A 26,484-nucleotide genomic window follows, 5' to 3' on the forward strand; every position below is an offset into this window, starting at 1 on the left:
AAAAAAAAGAACCGCTCAGCTCTTTCATCAATTCCTTGCATTTGAGGAGATGCAAATCCCAACGACTCCCACATATCATCCGCTGCACAGCCTCTTTCCCCTCTATTGATCTCATCTTCCATGCTCGTTCCTGCTGGCGCGACAGCTGTAGCTGCCTGGTGATCAAGAATCTTCATAGTCTTTGGAGTTGGCGGATACTTAGTCATCAACTCAAAACTACTGACAGGCTCTCGAAAGAGCTTATCAATATATACAGGTGCTGATTTTTTGTGGACATGTCCTAAGCGGCTGCTTCGTTGTTTAAAAGGAAGTGCACGAGGTCGGTATACAAGCCGCTTCCTGTTTCCATCACGTTTCTGATTAAACAGGATATGAGAAGCAGTGCTGTTAATATTCTTGGTTGGATATTTCGGATTCGTGATAGATTTGCACTTGTTGAGTTTATGCAGTTTGCTTTGGAGCTTGGATGTGAAACTCTTCCATGCCTTCTTGGCTGGTGGAAGCCTCAAATTCAGGCAAGACATGAACGCAAAAGGGGATGAACAAGAATGGAAGATGTGAGCGTTTATATGTCCTGATCAAGATGGTGTTAAAACTTGTGCTTTATAGAAGGGGTATAGATAAGATTCGTTCTTTTTGCACAGGATTTGTTTTGTCTGAACTCTGAAGGGTGATTCGTATTCGGTGGGTGCCATAATGTTGCGGGCTCACGATTTGCTTATTCCTTACGCAAAATTTTTAACGTAAGAATACTAGTAGATCCTATTGCATATGGTAGCTAGCTAGTGTAGTGGGTAACGAAAAACTTTCTTGAGAGAGCTATAGATGGGCTCGCTTAGTTCTCACGCTATTACAATTTGGTAGCAGAGAAAATAACCAGTTTTGTAATGGATTGCATTAGTAGACTTGATAATTATAATGGCTGCATATATTGGTTTTGTGTGGAATTCATATGAAAACATCTACCCATTTTGCTCGAAATGACTAACTCTTTACAATAGGAAAAGAAAAGAGAAGAGAACATTTTATGAAACTAGAATTGACAGATGATTCCAGGAAATATAGCAGAGATTGGAGAGGAGGTAAAGGATTCAGCTGAATGTATATGTTCTCTTTGACTTGGTGATCACGCGTAATATCTTGCATTGTGACGGAAGAATAACTTCTTTACTGCATTTACAATGTTTGAACACTTTTTAATATGATTTAAATTCAAATTTTATTTTTAATGAGTGATGCCAAACGTAAAAGGAACTTTGTTTTGCTAGAAAGCATATTCCCTGCAAGCTCTATGCTTTTTTTGTAATGTTGCTCTAAATCCTCGAAGGCAGATGAACTTCTCAGCTGGAGGTCAGGCGGCTGATAGTTATACTGGAATGTGTTTGAAAGGGTTGTGAATCTGCAAAACAAGTGTCCTTGATGGGTTGTGAGGACCTTCCAATTGTTTAATTCGGTAGAGGAATAAGGTTTAGAAACTAAACAAAGCTCTGTATGTGGGTTTCAAAGAGGATGTGAGTGTTTTCGAGTTGGAGAGGAAGTTATGTCGTTATGTCTTCTGAGAAATTGAAATCTTTTACCTGAGAGCTTATAATGGGTATTTATAGAGTCGTGAACAAAGCCAACTTCCATGGAGATGAGAGTAAAATGAGCAAAATACTATAACAAGAAACTATCATCTGGGATCATAGTTTCTAATGGTTGATGACACATTGTTGAGCTGAGAGGATGATGTCACGAAAGGGACATCCAATGGATATGGGCGTGCTCAAATGCCATTCAACAGACCCCATAATAGGAGGACGTGGGATGCCTTGATGAGTAAGACGAACCATACAGAGGATGTATAACCGGGTGGCTCAGGAGCCTGCCCAGGTGGTACTGTTTGGGACGACGCTGCTCAGGACTGGATGTTACACGTGACGGCAAGGGCATCGGAATATTTATTTAGGTACACTTGTACCTCAGGTACATCAGTTTTTGCTCCAAAGGCTTATTAATTTCTGCCTGAAATAGACCTAACAGCTATCTTTTAGTTTGGGCCTCACCTGAGTTGCCCTTTGCGAGATACCAGAAATATTGCGCAATAACTTTTTGCATAGAGATTGTTATGTGCCTTTCCATCTCTTTATTTGCCTCAGTTTTATTACTTTTCCCTGTCACCAGTACAATACCTGTGATTAAGACGCATCTATCTTTACCAACTTGAAGATTCCACGGTCGCGTAATAGTGTTCAGCAAAAAATTGTCTTTATTCTCCATTTTGAAAGCTACATTCTTTATTCTCCATTTTGAAAGCTACATTCTTGGTACCCAGAAATGTATTTAGGATAGCTTCCAATCTTATTAAAACCACTGTTTCTTCTCTCTGTCACTTTGTGTTAACGAATCTAAATAATAATTATGCCAAAGAATATCTTATTAGCACAAAATGAATCGAATGGTGTTTCTCAAAGAAGGGATCTTAATCGCGTTTCGATAAGAAAGTCATTGGCATGGCTAGCAGGCTTACTTCACCCTCCCTTTGTACCTGGAGAACAATAAGAATTAAACATACTCAACGTGATGCCAAAAAGTAGGCATTTGACCTCGATGAAGTCTCTCAGTATATAAACTGCATTGCATTGCTTTTTCCTAGCGCAATCCGCTGAAATATTTTGCAAACTAATAATGTAAACTACCAATATGGTTGAATCCATGCCGTGTAGAGAAACCGGCCTTTGTGTGCAACTCTAAAATTAACGGTAATGCTTTATTGATTTGTTTCTACCATAGACTTCTGGCTATAAATACGAGGATTGATATTTCCCCTCAGGCAGCAAGTCTAGCACCAACATAACCCTGTTTTTCAACTTGGCTTTGATGCTGTCTTTTATCCTCCTTGCATCCATCGTTGAAAGCCGATTAGTACTTGGCCGTAGGTGTTTAGATTAAACACTACTGTAATTTTCTTGGATCATTCTACTTTTCTCTTCAGGCAGCAGCTTCCACACCAGACTGTGTCTCAGTGCATGCAGTAGTAAGTGGAGACACTTGTTCTGCTGTTCCACAGCAGTTCAACTTGTCTACCGACGATTTTAATGCGTTTAACCCCAACCTCGACTGTGATAAGCTCTTCCTAAGCCAATGGCTTTGCGTTGAAGGCACAAAAAATTTAGCTGCATGCTTTCCAAGTATTCAAATCTAAAATTTAGCTGCATGCTTTCCAAGTATTCAAATCTAAATGTACATTATTTTATGCCGATGAGCACTTGAATAAGGAGGTGATCTCCATGTAGCTAGCTAGGTTAATCTTTACTCTGGCAGTTGAGTAATGTGCCAGTGAGGCAGTGAACACACTTTTCCTTGGAATTTCCAATGTTTTGGCTTCGTCAAAAATCATTGGCCTCCTTTCTCCTTCTTTGCCTATTCATTTCAAGTACTGCAGTACTATTGATAAATTAATTGTTCAATTCACTATGAACTTTGATTATCTATAATGCTTAGAATCACACTATGCAAGTTAATCCAATGGACTAGTAGAACTTGGAACATGTATGTAAGACCTAGAACCCAAGCCTAAATCCACCAAAACTAACATATTGCAACATGTATGTAAACCTAGCATATAAGACCAATTCAATTGTTGCTGCTGGTCACTAGTTAGTATAAAATGATTGCCTAGTGGTTTTGTGTAGTAGTCATCCATTTGACCTTGTAGTAAAGGTTAATTAGGTATATTATGTTCAATTAATTTGGATTATGTTTGGAATTGATCAAATGAATTAATTCGATTTTATCTTTACAATATGGTTTTTAAGTTTAGAGTTTTAATCATTTATGTTATTTTGCTTCGAGTTGTTTTTTAGTATTTTTTGTATCCATTATGGGTTTTGCTAACATTCCTTCTAGCGATCTTTAGTAATCTCTAGTTATGCATTCATTTGTCTTTTATTTTTATTTTTTGTTTTGGATATTTATGCGAGTAGTTATTTTATATGACTTTCATTTGTCTTGATATTAGTATGCTTATAAAAAACTTCATACTAACAAAGAATATTTAATCTTTGTGCATATTGTATTTATATACTTAATTAGTAAGAGAGACACTAAATTATAGTAATTGATACTTCTATAATAGTTATATTTGGGTGTTATCTGGTTATTTTCAAGTGTCATCTAATCTCTAATATGTATTCTATTATTTTATGTTGATATGGTTCGCATACATATATTTACATTTGTTTTCGTTTCTTTATTTTTATATTATCACAATTGATGACTTATACTTATAAATAGCTAAAATATATATTAAATATTATTTTTTTATTGAGTCGGTTAACCCATCTCTTCATTTTAAATATTTTAAGTTTTTAATTTTTGTTAATAGCTTGACATTGGTGAGTGTTCATACTTTTTTAGTTTAGATTCGTATGCTTTACTTAATTCGCAAAGCTTTCCTTTTAGTTTTGATTCAATATTTTAGATATTTTATTATTATATTATTTTATTTAAAATTTGGATGTTAACATTGTAATGAATATTATGAATTATTTAGAATGAATGACATTCCATCATTCAAATGGTGCAAATCAACAGCCTTCGTCTCTCTTGTTTTTCCAAAAGGTGTTTTGTTTAAGTCCATCATTATAGGGAAATAAAAGGTAAGGGGTAATTACTAAAATTCCCTAATAGAATAATTTTTTATTCAAAAAATTATAAATGCTGTAAATATAAAAAAAAATATAAAACCTTCTGAAAATAATTAAAAAAAACTAAGTAAATTAACATGGTGTTAGGTGGGAGTTGGGTATTTAGATTTTTTTAGCTTGAATATTTTTCTTTCGAAATTTATAGATAAAAAAAATATTTGGATAGATATTTTGGTTAGAGAACTTTCTTATAAAAATAAAAGGATTTTAGTAATTATGCCAAAAGGCAATAGAATATTGATGAGTAATGACAAACGAGGCAGGATATGCATTTGACGATTCACACAATTGAAACTCGAATGTCAGTACTAGAACTTGGGCAGCATAGCTCCTGGTGCTAATTTACAGGCCGCAGGAGTCATCGGAAGCCGATGTATCTCTTCTGGATGCACAGCTCCAAAACACACATGCCAACAGGCAGCACTCTTGCTGGTACTCCCACGAAGATTCCCTTTTCATGTAGATTTCTTTTTTCCTCCGAGGACAGATTATCTACTTATTCATTGTCAGGAACCAGTTTAGATCATTACAAAAAGTTGAAGGACGATTGCGAGGAAGTTCAATGAGCACTTGCTGGTTTGGTTCCTCTGTTTCTGTGAGGTTCTGACAAGCAGAGAAAGCAAAGACGAGGTGGGAAACTGCAAATCTCTCTCTTTACCTAGGAAGGTGAATCTAGCTGCTATTTGGTCTCGGTCATGCACCGAAAACTAATCATCCATTTTCAATCGAGCATTAAGCAATTTTTACTGAAAACTTTTTTTTTTTCATGGCCACATCTTTAAAAATCAAATGCATTCAATAGCGAGCACCGGAAAGGAAAGAACTTGCTACGGCATGTACCTGTAGTGACGGAACTCAATGAGAAATCTTGTTCAGACTTTACATTGCTAGCTACACCAGAATCCTTGCCAACGTGTTAGAATGAATCCTCCTTGATAAGCTGGTGAATAAATTTCACCATCGAGGAATTGATTTGGATTTTTCAGTAAGGAATCCTCGTCTTGACAGAATTTTGTTCAATTACTGTCTAATTCCAAAAATTGCATCTACCCCGGCCACTAGGACATTCCATGTCGAGTTGGAGAGGATCCCATAAGCCAAGGCTGAGCAAAGTTACAATCAATGAAATTCTGCCCCTTATGATTCAACCTTGCTGTGTATTCGAGATGCTGCGAACCTTTTTATCTGAAGTGGCATTGCTTGCCATTTCATATCCATGAAAGAAATGTTGTGGTTTTTACAAAAGGTCCGATTGTTAATGATTTTTCATTATTTGATCGAATGAAAAATAAATACTAGCTAAGCTTTTCCGAGGCTACATGAAAACCCTCTTTAAGTATTCAGAACCAAAAAAAAATTGAAAACTAAAAAATCCAGCAAATTCTAATTGTACTAACTTGAAAATATAAAAACTAGATGAGGGTTTGAACTCCAAGCTGTTGCATTTCCATTAGCTTCCATATTGGGTAGATTGCACCTCCTCCAAGCTCTTCTGCATCTACTTGCCGCATGGCCCACGCATAATATACAGTATGGATTGTATCCTACGATAGCCATGAACACCACAAAATATGTTGGAAATTTTTGCAAGGGACTAAAAAGGAAGTGGTGTTCATATTCTTGGACAGAGAAGTTGACGGCACTAACATGCTATCATATTCTAAACCATATTAAAAAAAATCTAAGCTCATTCCACAAGGTGGCGGTGTAAGCCACGTAGAAATAATCACTCTATGGTTACACCAGAGAAACAAGCAGAGTTTAAATAAAATACAAAAGGGAAATAAACAAAATGTTCCCATGCAACAACTCAACCAATAACTGATGCAAGGATAGATTAAGGTAATCCTTGTCGAGAATGAGGACCTTGATCTGCAAGGAGATGAGTTGTTTTCCACAAGGTCATTAGGCTTGTAGTTTCCACATTGACCTTTGTCTCTAGCTTAGATAAAGTAGCTTACTAAGGACGAAAGAATTACAACTCATCAATTGGCCTTTGCCATCTCAGTTATGTCAAGACCAATTAATATGAGCTACAAATTATTTTATGCTCTCAGCTCCAAGAAAACACACTCTTGTCTGGTACCATCTGGTAAAGTCTCCTCCTCTGTGGGCCTTTTCCAAAACTTAACTTTGAGGCTTTTGCTACAATATAACCTACCTATTCATGCTTTAAAATACATAAATGGTAGACCAGACCAGACAAGAAATATACAGTAGGAAAGGGTTTAAATGTCAAATACCATGCATTTTTCTTGAAAGGTTGCAATCAAAGAAAAATCATATTTATTAATAATTATGTAATTTAGTCAAACCGCTCCCCCACATCTCTCTCCAACAAGGTTCTCGCTCTCTCACCATTAGTATGGTGGGAGGCTGCCAAGTAGGGGTATTTCTCTTTGGAAGCCTGCCACCTTGTTATTGAGTTCCTTTTTCTGTGAATATCTAGTTTTTGCCTCTCGGGGGAGAGAGTTTGAGTAATTTAATTTAATTTCTAGTCTGTCCTCATTTTTAAAAGAAGTCTCAGGCATTACAGAGCCAAGTGCCATGGTTTTTTGACTGAATAATAACAAAAGATGACCTGGCTGGATTTGTGTTCCTATGTCTCTCATAGCTAGTGGTTGGATCTTGGACTCTTACAGACAATTCATGACCAAATTGTGGATCAATGCTCCAAGAAAAAGAAGTTAATGACATTCAGTTAGCATGACTTTTTTTTTTTTATTAGTATTTTTCTTTTATAATCATGTCTAGATTTGGGCACATAACATAGCAAGAAACCGTTACATTGTCCCTTGGGAATTTTGCTTTCATAAAGGAAAAGTTTAAGAGTATGATATTTGCCATAGGGAGCCAAATTCCTACTATTTGATTTCAATCAACAAAATTGGAAGTTTTGAGAAATCAAATATATGTTAGTTTAAAAGGAAAAGAGAAATACAAAGCAGAAGGTGGTTTGTGTTTACCTGACCCCCTTCTGTTATTGCACCATGTCGATCGCGTACACAATGCACTTGCTGTGTCTGGAACTGCAGTTATTCCAGGAAACATGACAGTCAGCAACCAGAAGATCAATGAATACTTGCAACGAAGTTACCCGAAAAGGAGGCATACCACGACAATGATTATTGGGGAGGTTCCCATCATTTTGGTCTCTCTTACTTCCACATCAGTTATATGTAGAATCTGCACCAGCCATAGCAATGTTTTTTATTAACTTGTCATATTGGAGCATTCCATCTAAAAACTAATATACAAAAAACTACACTCTGCATCCAATACCTACAAGTAAGATTGTGAATATGACAACAAAGAGTTATTTCCCAACTTTGAGAAACATATTTGGCCCATCAAAAGCCTAGCTGTTTTTTGGTCTCAAATTACTCAAGAAACCCATCAAACAATTGTAAAATGCAGTAAAATCCAACAATATTAGATGTACTGTGGGTAAGTGTCATAACATCATTGTATCTTCATTCTTTGTACTCATCATTGAGTAATTCAAGAAACAGTTAAACACAGCATACTGCAGCAGTCTAACTTGAAGTGGCAATGTAATAATTTCAACTACTACTCCCTTGGTTCCTAAATAAGAATCCCACCTTCCTTTTACCAGTCCCAATTTAAATGTCCACTTTAAAAGTAAGAAACTAATAGATACTTTACTTTTCATTATGGTCCTTTATCATTTCCTTGATAAGGATAAGAAATATAATTAGGGGTAAAAGGTGGGAATAATAAGCTAGTGACAAAACAATTATTTTTTTTTCATTTCCTCAAAAGCTGTGCATTTTTCATTAGGACAATTAAATTTGGGATTGTCAGATGATTCATGTGACCACATAAAGCAATTTGAGAACAAGAAGAAACACAAATTCTGGCATCATATAGCAAGGCACACATAACGCATTCATGACACGCATGCTTGCATGTACACCACCAACTCAGGCACACATTTGAGATGCTAATGATGAAATCGGATTCAGCAACCATGATAGTGTCAGATACCTACCTCTGCATCCTTATACCTAGAATTGTAGATTTTGATTGTGACAACGACGATTTCTTTTCCAACTTTTAGAAATATATTTATCCCATTAAAAGCCTGGTCATTTTCTAGTCACAGTTATTCAAAGAACTTACAAAAAGATTGAAAATGTAGCAAACTCCATCAAATATTATAGATGTGCACACACCGTGGTAAGAGTTTCAACATACCCTTTCACAGTTTCTTCTTTATTTAATTCCTTATATGGTAATACTAAGAACAGTTATATATTAGCACAGTGCCACAGTCTAAATTGAAGTGGCATTGTGATGAAATAACTATTAAGTCTGCTGACTCATTTGAACACATAATTGAACAAGAATTTAGAGGATAATTATGCTTGTCAGAAGCATCTAAATACCTTTAAAATTACAATAACTGAAATGAAAAACATTTTCTTTACCTATGGCTAAAAGAAAATATTACGGAGGAATGAGCAAACCCACAGGAAGAATGATTCTGCTGTAAAGGAAAAACTAAGCTCAAAACAACATGGCATTCCACTGAAGGCCTCTAACATTGCACCACAAAGAAAGTATTTCTAAATTGAACTTGTTACCTTGTTATCAAAAAATATACCATGGGCCTGAAATGCCTTATGTTCTGCTTCACACCGATTAATCACTTCAGGGGTGCAGTACTTCTTCAAAGTTTCTACATCCCCCTGTATATAGAGAGCATTTGTTAGTTGCTAGTGAGAGAATTTCAAGGACTTACACGGGCACAAGGGGGAGAGTTGTGGGGAACCAACACTTCATACTCACCTTAATATATGCATTAAGGACAGGTCTAACAGCTTCCTGAACTTCTGCCACAAAATCCATCAAAGAAAATGATCTGGTGCAAACATATTCAAGGGGAAAAAAGAGTTGGTCAGTTGGAAGTTGTCGGAACGCAGACATTACTTTATGAAATGAAAAATCAAAGCTCATTTCATCATACGGATCTTTACGACGTATTTCCTTGAATGATGCTGCAGCATCACTTTCTTGAAAGATGGAGTCGCTGACACTGTCATCAAAAGAAATGTTTTATGAACAACTCTTTAAGTATTTATCATCTCTAGCATGGCCACAACAGGAGAGATGGAGAGGGAGAGAATCATACTCCTGAATTTTGATAACAATGGGACTATCACTTGTCTCCCATCTTTCCCGCATGTCCTCTGCAATCTGGGAATTTCAATCCAAGGGGAAGTTACAACAAAGATTTGCAGGAGACAATGAACTAACACCTCAAGAACTGAAATTGAAATAGACAAAGAAAATCAGACCTCTTGACCCTTTGTCACGACAGGTTCACTTAGGCCAGCAAAACGCTTGAATAAAGGATTCACTTGCATCTGGGTTTACAGGAGCAGGAAACATTATCATCTCAGCAAAGAAGCAAGAATATATAAAATAAGTTGCCTTATTTTTTCCGGAAATTTAATGCAGCATTAACAAAATCACCTTTTCTCTGAATGCCTCCCATTTTTTACTCCATCGAGACTGTTTTGAAGGTAGAACAACAATGTCAGTTTTTGTACTTATTTCACCGCTGAAGGCAGGAGGAGGAGTGTGTTCCAGGTGCTTTCTCTTATTGGTATTGCCATATAACTCATCCTTCACAACATCATATCCTTTCTTCATCATTTCACTGACCCTTGCCTCTTTCAATTTCTGGTAGGCTGAAGATACATTTGAAGAAGGAATTCTTGATTTAAACTTTCCAAAAAATGATTCTGCTGTATCACCAGTTCCAGTCTGCTTGTCTGCTTCTTCACCGGGTGAGGCCTTTGTACCTTCTTCAGCACCAGCACCATCTTTAGCCGATGTGCCAGCAGACTCTGATGACTCTTTTCCAATCCCAAATGTTTCTTTGACCTGGATCACCCAAGTCATAATAAATAATCCCTTCATGGCAATTACTCCAAAACCATGTAGCATTAACACAAGAAAAGGCTGGTAATTTAAAAGGCAAGCATACCTCTTCTGTGGCAGCCGAAATCTTTTCTTTAACATTGGCAGAAACCTACAAACAACACACGATTGCTAATAAACTACATCCAACTAACACGGGTGCTATTATTACAAACCGAGTAATGCTAAGTTCTCCAGTTCAGACACATCAGAAACCAACCCCGCTATCCACCCATCTGACCAATAGGTTGATTTCAAGACCCTCTGATCGGAAAAGGAAAAAATAATCTCTTGCAAAATTTGAAAAACCGTTTCGCAGAAATGAGACTATAATCAACACCATCTAAAGCTCAATATGAATCACACCTTTTTCGCAGTAGCTTCAGCTTCCGTCCAAACGCCATCTACATGCTTGTACAGCTGCTCAGTTGTCTGCTTTGTTCTGCATTCGCCATTTCATCATCTCAGGCCCTCCCTTGACATACGACGGTATGTCTCAGCCTATTAACTATTAATTAAAGCTAATTAATAACACACAAGTCATTAACACACTCTTCTAAAGGCACACATACCTTACTTTGAGCTCCTCTTTCGCCCCTTTAAGCTCCTCTGCTTTTTCCTTCAGTTCCTTCACTGACTGCTTAAATTCTTGATTTCTGCACACAAAATCAACCACAAAGCAGATTTATACCCAAAGAATGATTTTTTATAACTTAATAACTAAGAAAAAAAATACCAAGAATTTACCTGTCAGCTTCTCCTTTAACTTTGTTGGAGAATTCATTGAAGACACTGAATCGACGGTAGCCATAATACGTGCACCCATGATTTGATAGCACCTGTAGTCTCCTGCCTGAAACCTACCGCACCAAATCGAAACCCGGAAACCACAGAAGAGTGCAATCAGTACACAATACAGAATGAAAGAAAGGTAGAGATTTTCTTGGAAAATAACCTGCTTAGAAGTCAGGCGAAGGAACAGGGGCTGCCTTGAGAGGAAGAGGTCTCGAACAAGCTTCCTGCTCGCCATTTAAGAGAGGAAGAAGAGAAGATTTTTTCTCGAGAAAAATCGGTAGTTTTTATTTTGTCACCTTCAACAAAATAATATCTTTCCACAAAAAGGAAGGAGGAGGAGGAGGAGGAGATGGTTGGTTTTTGTTTCGTAAGAAACAAACCAGCAACGATAGCGGTGTTTTTTTTTTTTTTTTGCCCTAACGTGTGTTTGTATGTAGCTGCTGTGCTGCCTAAAGAGAGAGAAGGGAAACGGTTTGCTTGGGTAAAAGGTCATATTACCTTTGAGCCTGTTTGGGTTAGTTGATGAGTTTTAACCAAACTGTGCCCTAGGGCCCAACTACTCGGTTCAGACTTCAGACTGCGGGTCCGAAAAAAAATTGGTGGCCAAGTCCCATTAAAAATGAAAAATACCCTAATCCGGGTCCTGTCTGATCCGGCCTAAAATTTGGGCTACAGATTTATTTGTCGGTTACTGGATTAATTTTTTAAATTTTAAAATCGTGGAAATGATTGTTTTATAAGTGTTTTTTAATTAAAAAAATATTAAAAAAATATTTTTTAAAAAAATTATTTTCAGTATAACATATTCAAACTATCGTGAAATATATATATATATAAAAAATTTCCATCCATTTTTGAAACGCAATACCCAAACAGGCTAAACTGGACGGATGATGAGTTATCAAATTGATTTGCTAAACTGGATCAGATTCGATAACCAGTGTGAGTATTGAATCGTATCATGACGATTCACATTCAATCCAAGTTGGGCAACGATCCAACTGGCAAGATCCAAGCTAAATTTCCGAACGTCAAAATCTTTACTTCTAGGCAATAACAGAGACACAAGCGCTCAAGAAACACACAAAAGGATTAGTCACAAGAAAACGGAAAATCTAAACTAGTTTAGTGCCCATAACTTTAATCAATTACAAGCTTCGTTGGCAATGGAGAACTGTTTGGCTTGCGTAGCTGCAGCCTCTTTGGAGACCAGTGCCTGTATAAACAGAGTCTTCACTTCCCAAGCGGAGTAAGGAAACCCCTTTCTAGCATAAGTGTTGAGCAGGGCTGCACTCGCCTGCTTCAATAACCCAGCAAATGCATTCTCTTCGTCATTCCTACCCGTTGATTCCAGCAAAGTCACATCCGATCTGTACCTTTCAAAAACTCCTGATCCAAACACCTTTGACACTGTTGATCTCTGTGGGACCATCCTAGGCCATGCCTCTCTCCTGCTGCTCCAGAACCTGAGTCAGATCCGGGTCCACTCAGTTACTCATTCGACATCCTTTATACATCACAATACAGCATCATACGTAAATGATAGGGGGGGCAGAGAGGACTTACTGGGGAGTGCATCTTCCTCTGGTTCTTGTGTAGAGAAAACCAGGTCTTGTAGCCACTACCTTTGAAGCTGCGAAGTGGGCAACAAAGATGATGATGAGAACGAGTCGACTAAGCAGAAAAGACTTACCCATCGCTGAGCTCAACATTGTTACAAATATGCTAAGCTTCCATTGTTTCCTGTGATGCCTTCATCTGGGATCTGAGTTTCCTACGATTTCAAAAATGAGACCAGTGTCTGTAGCTCGAAATGTAGCTGCGTTTTTCTGGACAGGTCTGTCTTCGCGTTTCGAGAAATATTCTTATAATATTATCGATAAAAAAAAAAACCGGAAGCATTTGCATTTGTACAAGATTGCCCTTTACTTTTGTGTGTGGTGATGTGTATTGTTAGTGCGTGTCAGACACTGGTAGCTTTCGCGGGTTTTGAAAAAATAAGTTTTAAAAAACATATAAAAATTATAGTTTTTTTAATCAAGTGAATTTTTTAATTAATCAAGAAAAAAATACAGATTAATTTAACTTAAAATAAATATTTAAGTATATTTTTTAATATTAAAATGGTAATGTATTAGATTAATTTGAGATAGCTACTAACTTGTATGTTAACTCATCCCAGGTATATGACAGGGAAAAACATTCTTAAAAAACCAATACCAGTACATTTCAAAATTGTTATCTCCTACGGTATAGTTATTATAACTGATATGTTAAAGTTTCTTCTTCAGAATAGTTATGGCTATAGCTATACCAAAACCTCCCGCGTTTACATGACGTACGGAAGCATAAAACAGATCATAACCAGAAGACGAAGAAGAAGAAGAAGAAACACAGCTCCAGAGGAAGGCCAATTACAGTACTTCATTACTCAATTGTACAAGGGCTCGAGCAGTAGTAGCTGTTACAAAGGAGATGCACACTCAACAGAACAAGAGACCTCAGACCTCAAAGGCCCTTTTTTATTTTGACCCTTGAATGATTTATTTTTTCTTCATAAAAAGACACTGCCTGCATGCAGCATCACATTAAACAACAGTACCCCATCTAAACTCATCTATGCCTCAGCCCAGCTTCCAGATCGAGACGACCTGAGGCTAACCAAAGTGGTTTCCTGCCTTTCAAACTTGATCCTCCTAACTTCTTCTACTGAGATTCTGAAGGCATTGGCAAGAACTTCGGCTGGCATGGCACGGATAGCCGAGGCGCGACCAGCAAGAGGAGAGATCATGGCATTGTCATTGGTCTTGAAGGAAACCCATTCGAACCTGTTTTGCTCAGCCCGTTTCACAACGGCGAAATTTTGTGGCACGGTCAAGACTTGTCCCTCGCGCATTTCGCCATCAAAGACAGTTCGACCACTGTGATCCACCACCTGAATCCGTGCTTGACCCCTGATCGCATACATTATGCTATGAGCGTTTAGGTTCCAATGTGGCACCATCATAGCTTCCTGTATTGTGAGCGAACATTGCAGACATCAATTTTATTTTATTTACTATTATCTTGAAATTGAGATGCAGATTTTTTTTGGCAAGGATGTTAATTACACACTTACATTGTAAAGAACGCCTCTCTCTCCACTGAGTTGGATGTATCGGAGGATTGGCAGGTTGTGGCTATCGACAGTGCTAATGCCGCCAGTTTCTGGAGTGAACACATCAGCACGTGAGGGGTCACCGATGTTCTCTCCAATCCTCATTGTGCACATGGTCTCCTCCAAGCCATTGAATTGTTCTCCAGGTCGTTGTTGTTGAATTTGTTCCTCTTATCTCAAACTGGGTGGCCTGACGATCATAAGTCCACCTTTCACCCTCACAATGTTGCCCCTCCTGTCACTCTCACCCTGAAGCCTCCTTGCTACTTGTTCATTAATATTGAAAGCTTCAGCAAGGAACCTTGTGTCCATTCCACAGAAAACGTTGTTGCGTTGTTGCTGGCCATGCCTGCGATATGATTCCCGTCCTGTTTGCTGCTCGCCATGGCGGCGTGGCTGGTCTTGTACTTGCCGGAACTTGTCCCCCGGGTTCCCAGCTAGATAGAAATTCTATTGCAAAATCATAGGAATATTGTCAATACGTACCTCTCGTCGGTGAAAAATTATCCAGTGGATCAAGTTTACCGTAGATACAAATGAATGATCAGTCTTACTCAAGGATTGAGGACATCAAGCTGGTTGGCATTGTTAGCTACATCAATGACAGAAACAGCAACAACAGGCTCATTGCCCTCGTTGAAGAACCAGTGGGCAACTCCAGCGGGTAAAACAATGACATCACCCTCGCTGAATTGACGAACCTTCTGGTGCTGGTCTTGTAACCTGCGGCTGCCTTGTCCTCTCGATTCTTGTGATGTTTCAGGACATCCAAGCATCAAGGTCCCGGTCAAGACCTTACCTGAGAAAAAGAACCGTACACACAGGGGCGGAGCCAGGCACATTTTATAGGGGAGGCTAAAATTAATATAATAATATATATTATTAAAAGCTTATTTATTTAAATTAAAAAATAGAAAAAAATAGAAAAATTTAAAATGTTTTGTAGGGGCCCGGGCCCCTGCTTGCCCTCCCCTGGTTCCGCCCCTGCATACACAGATCAGCTAATAATCTTAATTACGCGTACTAAAACATAGACAAACAAAAAGCATCATGTTTAATGAAGTAGAGGTAATTGATTACCTTGGACAATGTACACCAGTTGAGGAACATTGGTATAGGATGGCAATAAAAGGCCATTGGGTTCAATTGTCCTTCTGACGACGGCTATACCAACACATTGAAACTGATCATGGTTGGGATCCCAGGACTCAATCACACCAGCTTCACACTTAAGGCGGTCATCAGGCCTGAGGGCGTTAAGCCTATCAAGTTGGCACTGGCCTTGTTGCTGCTGCTGACATGGGCGATCAGCTCTACGACCTAGGGAGCCATGGAAGAGAACAAGAAAAATAGATAAAGAGAGCAGGAAATAAGTTCTGTCCATGGATGGTGTAGGTACAGGCTGTTTATTGATAGTGGATTGAGGTGAAGTGGCGACTGGGAGGTGGTAGTATTGTAGATGAGAAAGGGCACCGAGTGAGGGACACATAAGGGAGATGGCAGGAGAGATTTCTTTAGCCCGTTGTTCAGTTTGCATGGCTACTTGGCCCTAACGTCTTATACCTCATAACATCAGGCAAGGCAGGTGTCCCGGAGCTTCAGAGAACATGCAGTACAAAAATGTCCAGAGAAGTAGAAAGAAGCATGAGACAGTACAACGATGCATCTTTATTTTAAGACTATATAATTACATAATTAAGCAAGCTTGTAGTATCAGGATTAAGGTTGTGTCTGTGTCCGGCAACGCGGTAGTTATTATTTTTTAAATAATTTTTTATATTAAAATATATATCAATAATTTTATTTTTTAAAAATTATTTTTAATATCAGTACATTAAAACGATTCAAAATATACCAACTATATTAAATTTTAATAAAATAAATTTAATTTTTTTAAAAACACAGGTTGAACCGCGTTCTTAAATCGTTCCTAAACACACACACACACAATCCTTTGCTCAATCAAGAAATGTTCTGGAGCACTAAGGCTTGTAGTCTAGCGATCCTGACAGGGTTTTTTTGTTTATACATTCTGAGTTAAAGCTTTAGTGTATATATTTGTTATTCTTACGGTGTTTTACATATTTACTAGGCTTGCAGGATGTTAAATGAATTCAGGAATTAATCATGGTGTGTGTAAATCAGTCTGAACATTCCAGATTATTTTTAAAAAAAATGTTCTAGACTCTTAATTAATTTATGAAATTTGATGATATTATTTATTTAAACTCCACTCAATTAATTACTTTCTCTTGGTTTTCTGAGATATTAAATTAAAACCGCTATATCATCCATGAAGTCTCATGTTTTATTGTTTGAGAGATATACATCCGTATATGCATATTGACACGTGAGGATTTACATACTTGAATGTACATCAACTTTAATTTAAAAATATAGACTAATGGATTTTTTATCAACCAATTTAGTATATACCTTGTTATTTCTGGCACTGCGCTACATGTGAGATCAAAAAAAATTTGAAAGTAAAAAGTAAATGTAGGATGGAAGGAAATATTTGATATTGTAATAAACTAAGTTCATTTGATCAAATTTAAAAAATTCTTGATCGGGACTTTATATTTTTTTAAATTATCTTATATTTAATAAGAAAAAATGACAAACACTTATAGAATCTAATATCAACCTAAATATCATGGTGTTTTATAAAATGCAAATTTTGTTTTTTTAAAAAAAAAGAAGCACACGAGGTGCTAGATTCATTGTTCATATATGAACAATTAATCTTGCTATACTGTGAATTAGATCATTTTTTTCAATAAAAAAATATTTAAGTGTTGCTAATACTTTTCTATTAGAAAAAATTTTAGATCGTGTAGAGTTGATTCGATGTGATAAGTTAACTTGGTGATTTCAAATATAATTCGGATGACTTGTAAAAATATAATTTGGTTAAAAAAATCAAGGATGTCATTTTTAAAAAATATATATATTGAGAAAATTGACTCGGATCAACTTAGATTAACTTGTTAAATTTATAACCCAGGTCATAGGACCATGATAATCCTATATATAAAAAATAAAAACAATTATGATGCACAATTGCTAAACAACTCAATATTAAATGAAAAAATTAAAAAAAAAACAATTAAAAAAAGACAAAAAAAGATCGAGTTAACCTACCAAACTCATAACTCGAGTCATGAGATCAAGATAATCATATAAAAAATAAATCAAAACAAATCATAAAGCTTCCAATCAACTCAATATTGAATAATATATAAAATTAAAAAAAAAATCAATTAAAAAAGGATATAAAAAATAACCTGAGTCAAACCAGGTTAATTAGCTAAAACCATGATCCAAATCATGAGACCAAGAAAATCTCAAAGAAAGTAAAAACAAAAAACAAAACTTTGGTCAACTTAGGTTAACCATCTAAACTCGTTAATTGGGTTATTAAATTGAAATAACATCATAAAAAGTTAATCGAAACAAATTATAAAACTCAATTCTCAATTAATTTATTGTTGAATGATTTATTAAGAAAAATTATATAAAAAAGACATAATAAAATGATCCAAGCCTACCCTAGTTAATTTGCAAAACACTTGATTCATGTTATAAAATCAGAATAACCTTATAAAAAGCAAACTAAAACAAATCAAAAAAACATGATTTCTAATCAACTTAATGTTGAAATATGAAATTAAAAAAAAATTAAGTCAATCGAGTTAACTCATCAAACCTATGACATGAGTTATAAGATTGTTATAACTATAGAGAAAGTAAAAAGCAATAAATCATGGAGCTCAATTTTCAATAAATCAATTTTTTAAAAAAAAAAACTCAAGTCAGCTAAGTTAACTTATCAAACTTATGACATGGTTCGTGAGATTGAAATAACTACAGAGAAAATAGATCACAATAAATCATGAAACTCAATTTCTAATAAACTAAATGTTAAGTGATAGAATTAAAAAAAAAATAGATTAAAAAACATTATTACAATGAATATTATTTTATGAGGTGGTGCACATTGAAAGCATCATCTCTTTAATTTTTGTTAATTTGTTATTGGTTCCCGTACTACACTGCGGGTCTGTATTATTTTTCAATAAGATATTTTGACATAACAATCGCGCTTTAGTTCTGATCAACTAAATAAGTTGGTTTTATTTGAATTATTTTAGAAAAAAAAAAAGACTACGATAACAAACAAGAAAACATATATGTATATATATAATCTATAAAAGAGGACAAACAAAATATACTATCAACTTGGATTAAAAGGTAAAATTAAAAAGAACAAAACTTTTATAAAAGAGTTAAGGAAAAAAAAGAGAAGAAATCATCAGAATAAGGATTAAATTTAGAACACAAATAATTGATCAAATAAACTTAAACATGTTGAATTTTTCATTGTGGTTTTTTACATAAAAAATCTAAATGTAAATCAAAAAACTTTTGCATTCATTTAATTAAATAAACTACTAACCATTATGTAAATAGATGAAAAAAAAGTAATCAACAATAAACATAATTGTAAAAATTAAGATATTAATATGCATAAAGATATTTAATATCATAATACAAGTCATTTATATGATTGTGTCTAATGAATTTGTTTATAAAAATCAATTTGTAATAGAGATTGACACTCACATAAAATTTATTGAAAAAAATAAAAGTAAAAAAAAATACCATGCAAAGTTGTGCATATTAAAAATATAATAAAAAATATTTAATTTATATAAAATATACAAAAAAAAATCCAAATAAATCATAAATAGTTGGTATTGAATACAATTTAAATTTTTTAAAAAAATATTTGAAAAAATACATATAAAAAAGCCATTAATATATATATATAAAAGAAATGGAGCTAGACCCTACTGAGCTTGGTAAGCCACACCCAACATCCGGCCTAATTAAAAAAGGATCATTATGCAAGTGAGGTTCTGGCCTAGTGGTGGGAGGGGTTTGTCCCCTTCCTCTGCACCTGGGTTCGAATCTTACCATGCACGCCTGTCACCCCCGCGGTGCCTTACCTGCTCACTGGGCTTGCAGGATATTCAGTGATCCGTGGGGATTAGTCGTGGTCCGCGTAAGCTGGCCTGAACACCCCACGTAAATCAAAAAAAAAAAAAGGATCATTACACGAAGGCCTTTATTTTTTTAAGTTTAATGGGACGAATGACTTGAAAAAAAAAATAGATGTATTATTTGGAAATCCCATAATCCAGCTACTAGTCTAGTTGGGAAAGATGGTTATTTTTTTATTTAAAAATTTATTTTTAATTCAAAATACTTTAGAAATATTCTAGAAATCTTGTCAAACTAATTCATAGCCTAAAAAAAAACAAATACCCAAAATTAACCAAAACAAAAAATCTTCCTAGACTTAGATCTATTTTTAAATATTTTTAAGGTAAAAAAAACACCTAATCATAACCATCTTATTATATAAAATCATTTCACAAAAAAATTGATAATTTTGATATCCTAAATCTTCTGCAACATTAACTTTCTCTCTCTTAGCCTAATTCTGGTATCCCCCCTCCTCCACCCAAAAAAGATTACAAAAAGAGAAAAATAAAGTTTAATGTTAAAATATGATTTTTTAAAACTACAAAGATCGGTTAACATGAGTAATACAAATAAATCTTTTATACCAATTGCAAATTCACCATTTATTTTACCCGATTCTTTCTCTTCAGTTTTGTCTTTTAATTCAACCTTTACCCTAAAAAAACATATCATTAGGCTTTAATATGAACTAAAAAATGCTCAATTGTGAAAATAAAAATAAAAAATCAAAGTGAAAAAAAGAAGAAGCACTATTGTATTCCACATATAGTAAACAGTAATGTATGAACAGTGAAAAGGCCACGATTTTAGAGGTGCATACAGCTCATTTGGGCATACAACTTTTTTATATTTTCCCAAAGGATTAAGGACAGAAATGTGCTTCTGGACTGATAAGATCTCAATATTCGGAATTAGCAAGGACAGTACTTCAGCATGTGGTGTATTTATGATTCCACTAGAGTAATGGAGATGGATGTGGCAAGACGAAGATACTGGGAATACATTTTGTGCAGCGAGTGGAGGAAACTGGCTGGCTAAAGTGCTGTGATGCTAAAGAAATTAGTTTGTCTGCAACTGCAATACAGGAAAATATAAAGGCAGAGGGGTTTGCTATCAAGAAACTATTAATTTATGGCTGTCTTCATCCTGTATTCCTCAAGATATCGAAGCCAAAGAAGGCTTCTCTGACCCCAAAATATATCATGGAGGTTGAATGAGGTCAATGGAGAAATTTGAAGCAGAGACGTTTAAAATAAATCTATTGCCAAAAAAAAATTCAGTCACCTTTTGAACTCAGTCTATCTATCACTAGCTTACATCTAGCACCAATAGAATTTGGTTTTCAGTTCACATCACAGAGTCTCGCACTTGAAGTTGAAGGTATTGGTCCATATGTAAATGCCGTAGCTCGCTTTCTTTTCAACCTATTCTCCATTTCTAAGGTAGTAAGGTGGCGTCTTGCTCCTGTCTCTGAATAAAAGTATCTAGACCAACAAGACAGAGAACTGGAGCAATGGACAGATACATATTTAAACAACCAAAACACACGAAAACAGTTGCCTAAGATGCATGGTAGTGAAAATGCATGTTTCAATGCTACGCTATGAAATTTCTTGGGCCTTGATTCATTAATCATCAGCAGATTCATATCCAATCCTAAGGTCATCAAATACATCAACAGATAAAATCCAATCCTGGATATTAGATAATTGGTCGCCTGGTTTTACATAATGAGCCAAGAACTTGCAGTTTTACCACAGAAATGAGAGAAGGAAGCAAAGGTATTAGTAGCCATGCAACGTCAAATTTCGAGAAAAATAGATAACTGTTACAGTTAAGAAACAGTTCGCTGATATCCAAGGACATACCTGTGGATGGAGAATGGTAATGCCAGCGCTGCAACAGTCTTCTCTCCACCAGAGAGCTGTTCCATGTCTCGGAAACGCTTTTGTGAGGGCACAGCAGTGTATTCAATACCATGTAGAAAAGGATCGTCCTCATTTTCTAAGCTCAAATATGCCGTCCCGCCCAACTGACGATTGCTGCTCTTTTTCATATCTGTGCAAACAGGAACAAAGTAAGAATTTTTATTTGTAAATTATGGGCACCGAGTTACTTTCAGTTAATTTGGCCCATAGCAAAGATAAATATCAAGAAGCAGAGGCATCACAAGCACAAGAAGGTTGAAATCAATGAACTCAAAACTATAAATATGTTAGCATCAATAAATGCACAAAATCGGTCAAGCATGTTAAATTGTTTTCATGTTTTTCACAAATACTGAAACTTGTGTCGCTGTACCATGTTAAATACATTCTCAAGTCGAAAGAGATTTACCAAGTGAAGGATTTTGGTACAAAGAGTAGATGGCTTGACTAGGTTGACAAGCTGGATTAATCCCCTGATACCAAGAAACAAAAGACAAATGTAAGCACTCAAGCATGCTGTTTCCAAGACCATCAATAGGAAACAGATAACAAAAATTAAGTTGCCAAGGGTTCTTTTTATTCTTGTATGAAGGGACAATTCTTTTCTCAAACTGTGTTCACTGTACCATATTTTATTCCTTCACACATAAGTCTGAGATAACATTTGTCCTGGATCCTGATCATTACTTGCTAAATGGCTTGTCAAAAAACACCACGTAATTATTACCTTCTCTGCTTTACTGCATTGTAACCATCAGCTATTTGCTTCTCTTCCATTCTGGCTGCTTCAAACTCTTCAGTGACTACTTTTTCTTTCTCACGCAGAGCCTCATATTGATACAGGGCCTTCAAGCTTGGGGCATTTTTTTCAATTTCTGATATCAAGCCATCCATCTTTTGCTTAAATTCCGCCTCAGGTTTCTCTCTGGCAGAAGGTCTCCTATCCTGAAGAGATCTATTTAGCTGGCAAAAATCATAACATGGGCCAGGAATTGATGAGTCAATGTCCATGGTTATATTCCAAGTTTAGGCAGTAAGGATTTATGTTTCACAAAAAACGTTTAAAAGATTTATTTTTCACAATTTCTTTTTTTATAGGATCCTTCACAATTTTTTTTTTCAATTTTTGCGTGGATGATCTGCAGTGGACTGGAAAATAATTAAATTAGTTTACAGGCAAAAATTGACCTGGAAATACCGGCTCAATACAATTTAATAAACACAAAATTTAATTGAAATGTCGAAAGAAGAAGGGACAATACCCTGCTAGTGGTCTGATATGATTTCGAAACGTTGTTAAAATGAATTCAGGAGGATTCAAGAATTTTCAGAACACCTGGTGCTTCAGATGAGGACTGTGGAGCAAAGGAGGGGGGATAATAATGGCCACGCCACGAGGGGAACTGATCGCTACTGAACCCATTAACCTCTCCGTGCAGTAACAGCAATAAAGAACCCGGTGGAGGTTCGGCCAGTGCAGGATTAATAGAAAGCAGCACCAGTATGAAGGATGGTGAAATGAAGAACAGTGATTACAGGAGTACAAAACCAAGAACTCATTCCCAGGAAAAGAATGAGGAAGATAAGTATAACAAACTCAATTACATAAAATCTCTCAGCTAACTGAAACAGCTCGATTATTTATTTATCACTACACAGAAGGAAAGAACAAATTATTTGTACACATGAAATCGATGATTAGAGAAAGTACAGTCGAAACGTGCATTTTAACAAACCCTGCATACAGCACTTCAATCACTGAATTCTCCTTCATCAATTTTCTTCGCACTGCTAGATTCTGTACTCTCTCCTTTGTAGGAATCTGCTGTCTTGTTTTTATCATGATGTTCAATTTCAGCAAGCAACATATTGGCCCCAATGGGAGAATCTGTTATCTTGGTTTCATTTTTATGTCCACCTTGAGCGGCCAACATATTGGCCCCAATGGGATAATCTGCTATTTTGGTTTCATTTTGATGTCCAAGTTGAGCAGGTAACATACTGGCCGCATTGTTGTCAGAACTTTCAGGCAGCTGCTCTCTAGATTTTATACCAGCTTCTAACTCCTCGTACTGGGAAATGACTTGCTGGAGCTCATCATGGAGATTCAAGGCTTCAAAAAGCATTGCCTCGTCATCAGTGGTGCTTTCTATGATCCTCTGAATGTCAGGCTGTGACTGCTTGCACTTGTCCAACAAGCTAACCGTCAGATCTTCCTGCAGCCACACAGGAAGTTTTAATAATCGCAGCCATTATTTCATAGTGCGTTTATTTCCCCTCTATCTTGCTTGTGAAAATGTAGTCACTCAGCTATATGTTTTACAATGGGATCACAGAAAAGAGATCCCAGGAATATAATGTGCTTTCAAACTCATATTAACAATTTTTTTGTTTAGCACCATCACTGCAATTTGTCATGTCGTTTTTCTGGAACCCAATAGCATTAGCAAGTACGAAAAAAAATGAAAGATGAAAAATTCTTTATTCTGTGAAATATCAGAAAGATTAAAATAAACTTAAAAGCACGTATCAACTAAAAACGAAATTCAAAAATGTATATAAAAAGGTTAACAAGGATGAGCTGTTTAATGAGACTGATAATTTCTTATTGAATAACACCCAAAAAAATGAATTACCTTAATGGGTTTTGGCTCAGTTTCAGCTTTCAAAATACTAGAAAGAAGTTCCAGACTGTTCCGAGTTGTTACAAGCGTTTCATTCTTTTCCTTAATTGATAACCCCCCAAAGTTATATGGAAGAGTATTATGATCTGCACCATGCAATCCCATGTCAGGAATAGGATAGTTTCCAGGAGGTGACAACGGTTCCTGGTGAACAAACGACTCCAATGAATACTGCATGGGGAATGGACTACCATCTTCAACTGGTGGTGGAGGCAGACTTCTTTCTTTTAAGCTCTGCCAGAGCCAGAAAACAATATTAGATGTAAGAAAAGAAAAACAAACGACAGAGGCTTTTCTGACTTTCAAGAATCAACGAGAACCAGAGTAACAATTGGCACAAAATAACATAGGAAAGAAAGGGGAGGGGGTGGTGCATCCATTTATAGAACTGACAAGCAACATAAGGAATAAACGGGCATATGTTAGTTCATCAAAAATTGGAAGACATGACACAAGTTAGGGAGGAATAGTGATATATTAGCATGACCCTGTCCAATAATCCTTCTCCATTAAGGAAAAAAGGTGCACCAGTTTATCACTTAATGACCACAGATCCCAAAGGTGCTCCTTTGTGGCCTTCTTTTAAAAGGATCGGTAAGTAATTTTGTTAGGTGCTAAATTTGTAACTTTGCCTCACATTCACAGGCTGTAACTATGAAGAAAGACATGGTTGAAAAAATGTAAGCAAACCCGCATTCCCAAAACTTTTAGCTTATTAGGTTTCTGATTTTGCAGCATATAGCAAAATCCAAGCCTTAAGAACATGCCAAAACCCAAGAAGCTGTCAAATAAATAATAAATTGCAGTTCTATACACTGACCCATTTACAACATTCAAGCATAAAGCTAAATATCCAACTGGTTTTCTTTTTTTGGCCAAACCAACTAGCTTATCAACTATGAGGAATGGCATCAGATATGCAGAGACTAAAACCAATCCAAGCCACAAGGCATAAGTATCACAACTGTATGTGTGAAATGATAATAGTGATCCTTGATTAAACACACCGAACTATTACCTAATCATACACAAACAATTGGTGTATGTCCATAGCAATGACAGCATTTGTTTACTGAAAGAAAGCTAACCATATAAGTCTGATGAAAGACAGGCAGATACTCAAGATCCTCAGACTCTCCCCAAGCCCTAATCAACTGCAAAGCTCGATCACGATTCCCCTGATCCGTCTGCGGATTCTCAATCATCCTAGCCATCTCATCCAACACCTTCTCAGACGCCACCTCAGAGAACACCTTCTCACAATTCGAAGTACATGCCTCCAACAAATCAAGACTCAGCCTTTGGCTCACCACACTATTTCCCGAAAACTTCCTCTTTATAGCCTTAACAATCTCAGTACCACTAAACTCTTGGCTATTGATCATCGCACATATCCTCAAATTCAAACCCCAGTTAGGCTCCTCCATTGTCTCTAACGTAGCTTCATCGACCATCTTCGATTCAGGCGTTGGGGTTTGCAGCATTTCTTTCACCTTACCACTTACAAGTCGACTCATTTGAGCCCCACCAGTCTTCAACAGTTCACCCCATTCAGATAATTTCAGCTTGTCCATCTCTTATTTTACGCTCAAAACACAAACATCAACAGCTATGACAGCAACAACAACCAGTGATTCAATTTATAAACAAAAATCAAACATTGACTAAGCTTTCCTAGGAATAAAGAATGACAAACCTAAGGTCAGCTGCAATTGCAAAACCCTAATTTTGGTTTGAACAGAGAATTGAAAGCTCTAGTTGAGAAATTCCTGTGGAAACGTAGCAGTTTTTTAGAGGATATGTTAAAAAAAGCTCCGCTCGAGAATGAATTGGGCAGTTTTAATTTCCAGATGTTCTTTTGCCAGTGGTGACGAGTCAAGATACACGTGCCCTGTGTTGACAAGTCGTTTTCAAATACAAAAACGATGCATGGCAGTGGCAGCGTGGCATCGCTCTGTAACAATCATTAATTCCTTAATAAATATTTATTCGAATTGGTTCGTATAAAAAGACTTATCGTTTATGAAGAAAATACACTCGGCATTTTACAAGACGACACGTCATTTTAAGGGAAAGACGGACTTTGTTTGAAAACAAGTGTACGTCGCGGTGGTTGCATTATAAAATATTTTTTATTTAAAATTATATTAAAATAATATTTTTTTATTTATTAGAACTTATTTTTAATATCATTATATAAAAAATAAATTTAAATAATTTGTTTTTTGAAA

General features: G+C 36.0%; 5 protein-coding genes and 1 pseudogene across 5 annotated transcripts in view; all 6 read right to left on the reverse strand.

The window, feature by feature from the left end:
- LOC105128715 (uncharacterized) overlaps positions 1-625 on the reverse strand; it is an 876-nt gene extending 251 nt beyond the window's left edge. The window contains exon 1 of the mRNA XM_011030501.1: positions 16-625. Within this exon, the coding sequence (XP_011028803.1) occupies positions 16-524 (509 nt within the window). The 5' untranslated portion in view covers positions 525-625. The remainder of the gene's footprint in view (positions 1-15) is intronic.
- Positions 626-5,866: 5,241 nt separating this feature from the next.
- Positions 5,867-11,937, reverse strand: LOC105128716 (mitochondrial import inner membrane translocase subunit TIM44-2). The gene is made up of 14 exons (XM_011030502.1): positions 11,593-11,937; positions 11,385-11,497; positions 11,210-11,293; positions 11,004-11,079; positions 10,705-10,749; positions 10,188-10,601; positions 10,010-10,078; positions 9,844-9,908; positions 9,679-9,747; positions 9,501-9,573; positions 9,296-9,400; positions 7,803-7,874; positions 7,655-7,717; positions 5,867-6,232 (listed from the first exon to the last, which is right to left on the reverse strand). Exons 1-14 carry the CDS (start codon positions 11,665-11,667, stop codon positions 6,101-6,103), a joined length of 1,455 nt encoding a protein of 484 aa, XP_011028804.1. The 5' UTR covers positions 11,668-11,937; the 3' UTR covers positions 5,867-6,100.
- Positions 11,938-12,415: 478 nt separating this feature from the next.
- LOC105128717 (pollen Ole e I family allergen protein) lies at positions 12,416-13,288 on the reverse strand. Its single transcript, XM_011030503.1, has 2 exons — positions 12,999-13,288; positions 12,416-12,898 (listed from the first exon to the last, which is right to left on the reverse strand). Exons 1-2 carry the CDS (start codon positions 13,142-13,144, stop codon positions 12,577-12,579), a joined length of 468 nt encoding a protein of 155 aa, XP_011028805.1. The 5' UTR covers positions 13,145-13,288; the 3' UTR covers positions 12,416-12,576.
- A 650-nt stretch (positions 13,289-13,938) lies between these two features.
- On the reverse strand, positions 13,939-15,973 carry LOC105128718 (legumin A-like; annotated as a pseudogene).
- A 4,475-nt stretch (positions 15,974-20,448) lies between these two features.
- Positions 20,449-22,547, reverse strand: LOC105128720 (structural maintenance of chromosomes protein 1-like). The gene is made up of 3 exons (XM_011030505.1): positions 22,297-22,547; positions 21,979-22,042; positions 20,449-21,699 (listed from the first exon to the last, which is right to left on the reverse strand). The coding sequence occupies exons 1-3, from the start codon at positions 22,461-22,463 to the stop codon at positions 21,694-21,696; spliced, it is 237 nt and encodes a 78-aa protein (XP_011028807.1). The 5' UTR covers positions 22,464-22,547; the 3' UTR covers positions 20,449-21,693.
- Positions 22,548-23,110: 563 nt separating this feature from the next.
- On the reverse strand, positions 23,111-26,111 carry LOC105128719 (TOM1-like protein 2). Its single transcript, XM_011030504.1, has 4 exons — positions 25,950-26,111; positions 25,342-25,862; positions 24,206-24,487; positions 23,111-23,785 (listed from the first exon to the last, which is right to left on the reverse strand). Exons 2-4 carry the CDS (start codon positions 25,825-25,827, stop codon positions 23,321-23,323), a joined length of 1,233 nt encoding a protein of 410 aa, XP_011028806.1. The 5' UTR covers positions 25,828-25,862; positions 25,950-26,111; the 3' UTR covers positions 23,111-23,320.
- Positions 26,112-26,484: the final 373 nt, after the last annotated feature.

The sequence above is a fragment of the Populus euphratica genome, unplaced genomic scaffold (assembly GCF_000495115.2).
Source record: "Populus euphratica unplaced genomic scaffold, PopEup_1.0 scaffold11.1, whole genome shotgun sequence".
NCBI lineage: Eukaryota > Viridiplantae > Streptophyta > Magnoliopsida > Malpighiales > Salicaceae > Populus > Populus euphratica.

Excerpts from the sequence above, each read along its gene's own strand:
- LOC105128717 (XM_011030503.1), bottom strand. The coding sequence starts at position 13,144 with ATGTTGAGCTCAGCGATGGGTAAGTCTTTTCTGCTTAGTCGACTCGTT. Across the intron at positions 12,899-12,998 it reads AGAGGAAGATGCACTCCCCA|GTTCTGGAGCAGCAGGAGAG; the intron begins GTAAGTCCTCTC and ends GATCTGACTCAG.
- LOC105128719 (XM_011030504.1), bottom strand. The coding sequence starts at position 25,827 with ATGGACAAGCTGAAATTATCTGAATGGGGTGAACTGTTGAAGACTGGT. Across the intron at positions 24,488-25,341 it reads TCTTTCATCAGACTTATATG|AGCTTAAAAGAAAGAAGTCT; the intron begins GTTAGCTTTCTT and ends TGGCTCTGGCAG. Across the intron at positions 23,786-24,205 it reads CTGAGCCAAAACCCATTAAG|GAAGATCTGACGGTTAGCTT; the intron begins GTAATTCATTTT and ends GTGTGGCTGCAG.
- LOC105128716 (XM_011030502.1), bottom strand. The coding sequence starts at position 11,667 with ATGGCGAGCAGGAAGCTTGTTCGAGACCTCTTCCTCTCAAGGCAGCCC. Across the intron at positions 9,748-9,843 it reads ATTGTTATCAAAATTCAGGA|TGTCAGCGACTCCATCTTTC; the intron begins GTATGATTCTCT and ends TTTTGATGACAG. Across the intron at positions 7,875-9,295 it reads GTATATTTTTTGATAACAAG|ATTCTACATATAACTGATGT; the intron begins GTAACAAGTTCA and ends TGGCTGGTGCAG.
- LOC105128720 (XM_011030505.1), bottom strand. The coding sequence starts at position 22,463 with ATGGATGGCTTGATATCAGAAATTGAAAAAAATGCCCCAAGCTTGAAG. Across the intron at positions 22,043-22,296 it reads AATGCAGTAAAGCAGAGAAG|GGGATTAATCCAGCTTGTCA; the intron begins GTAATAATTACG and ends TCTTGGTATCAG.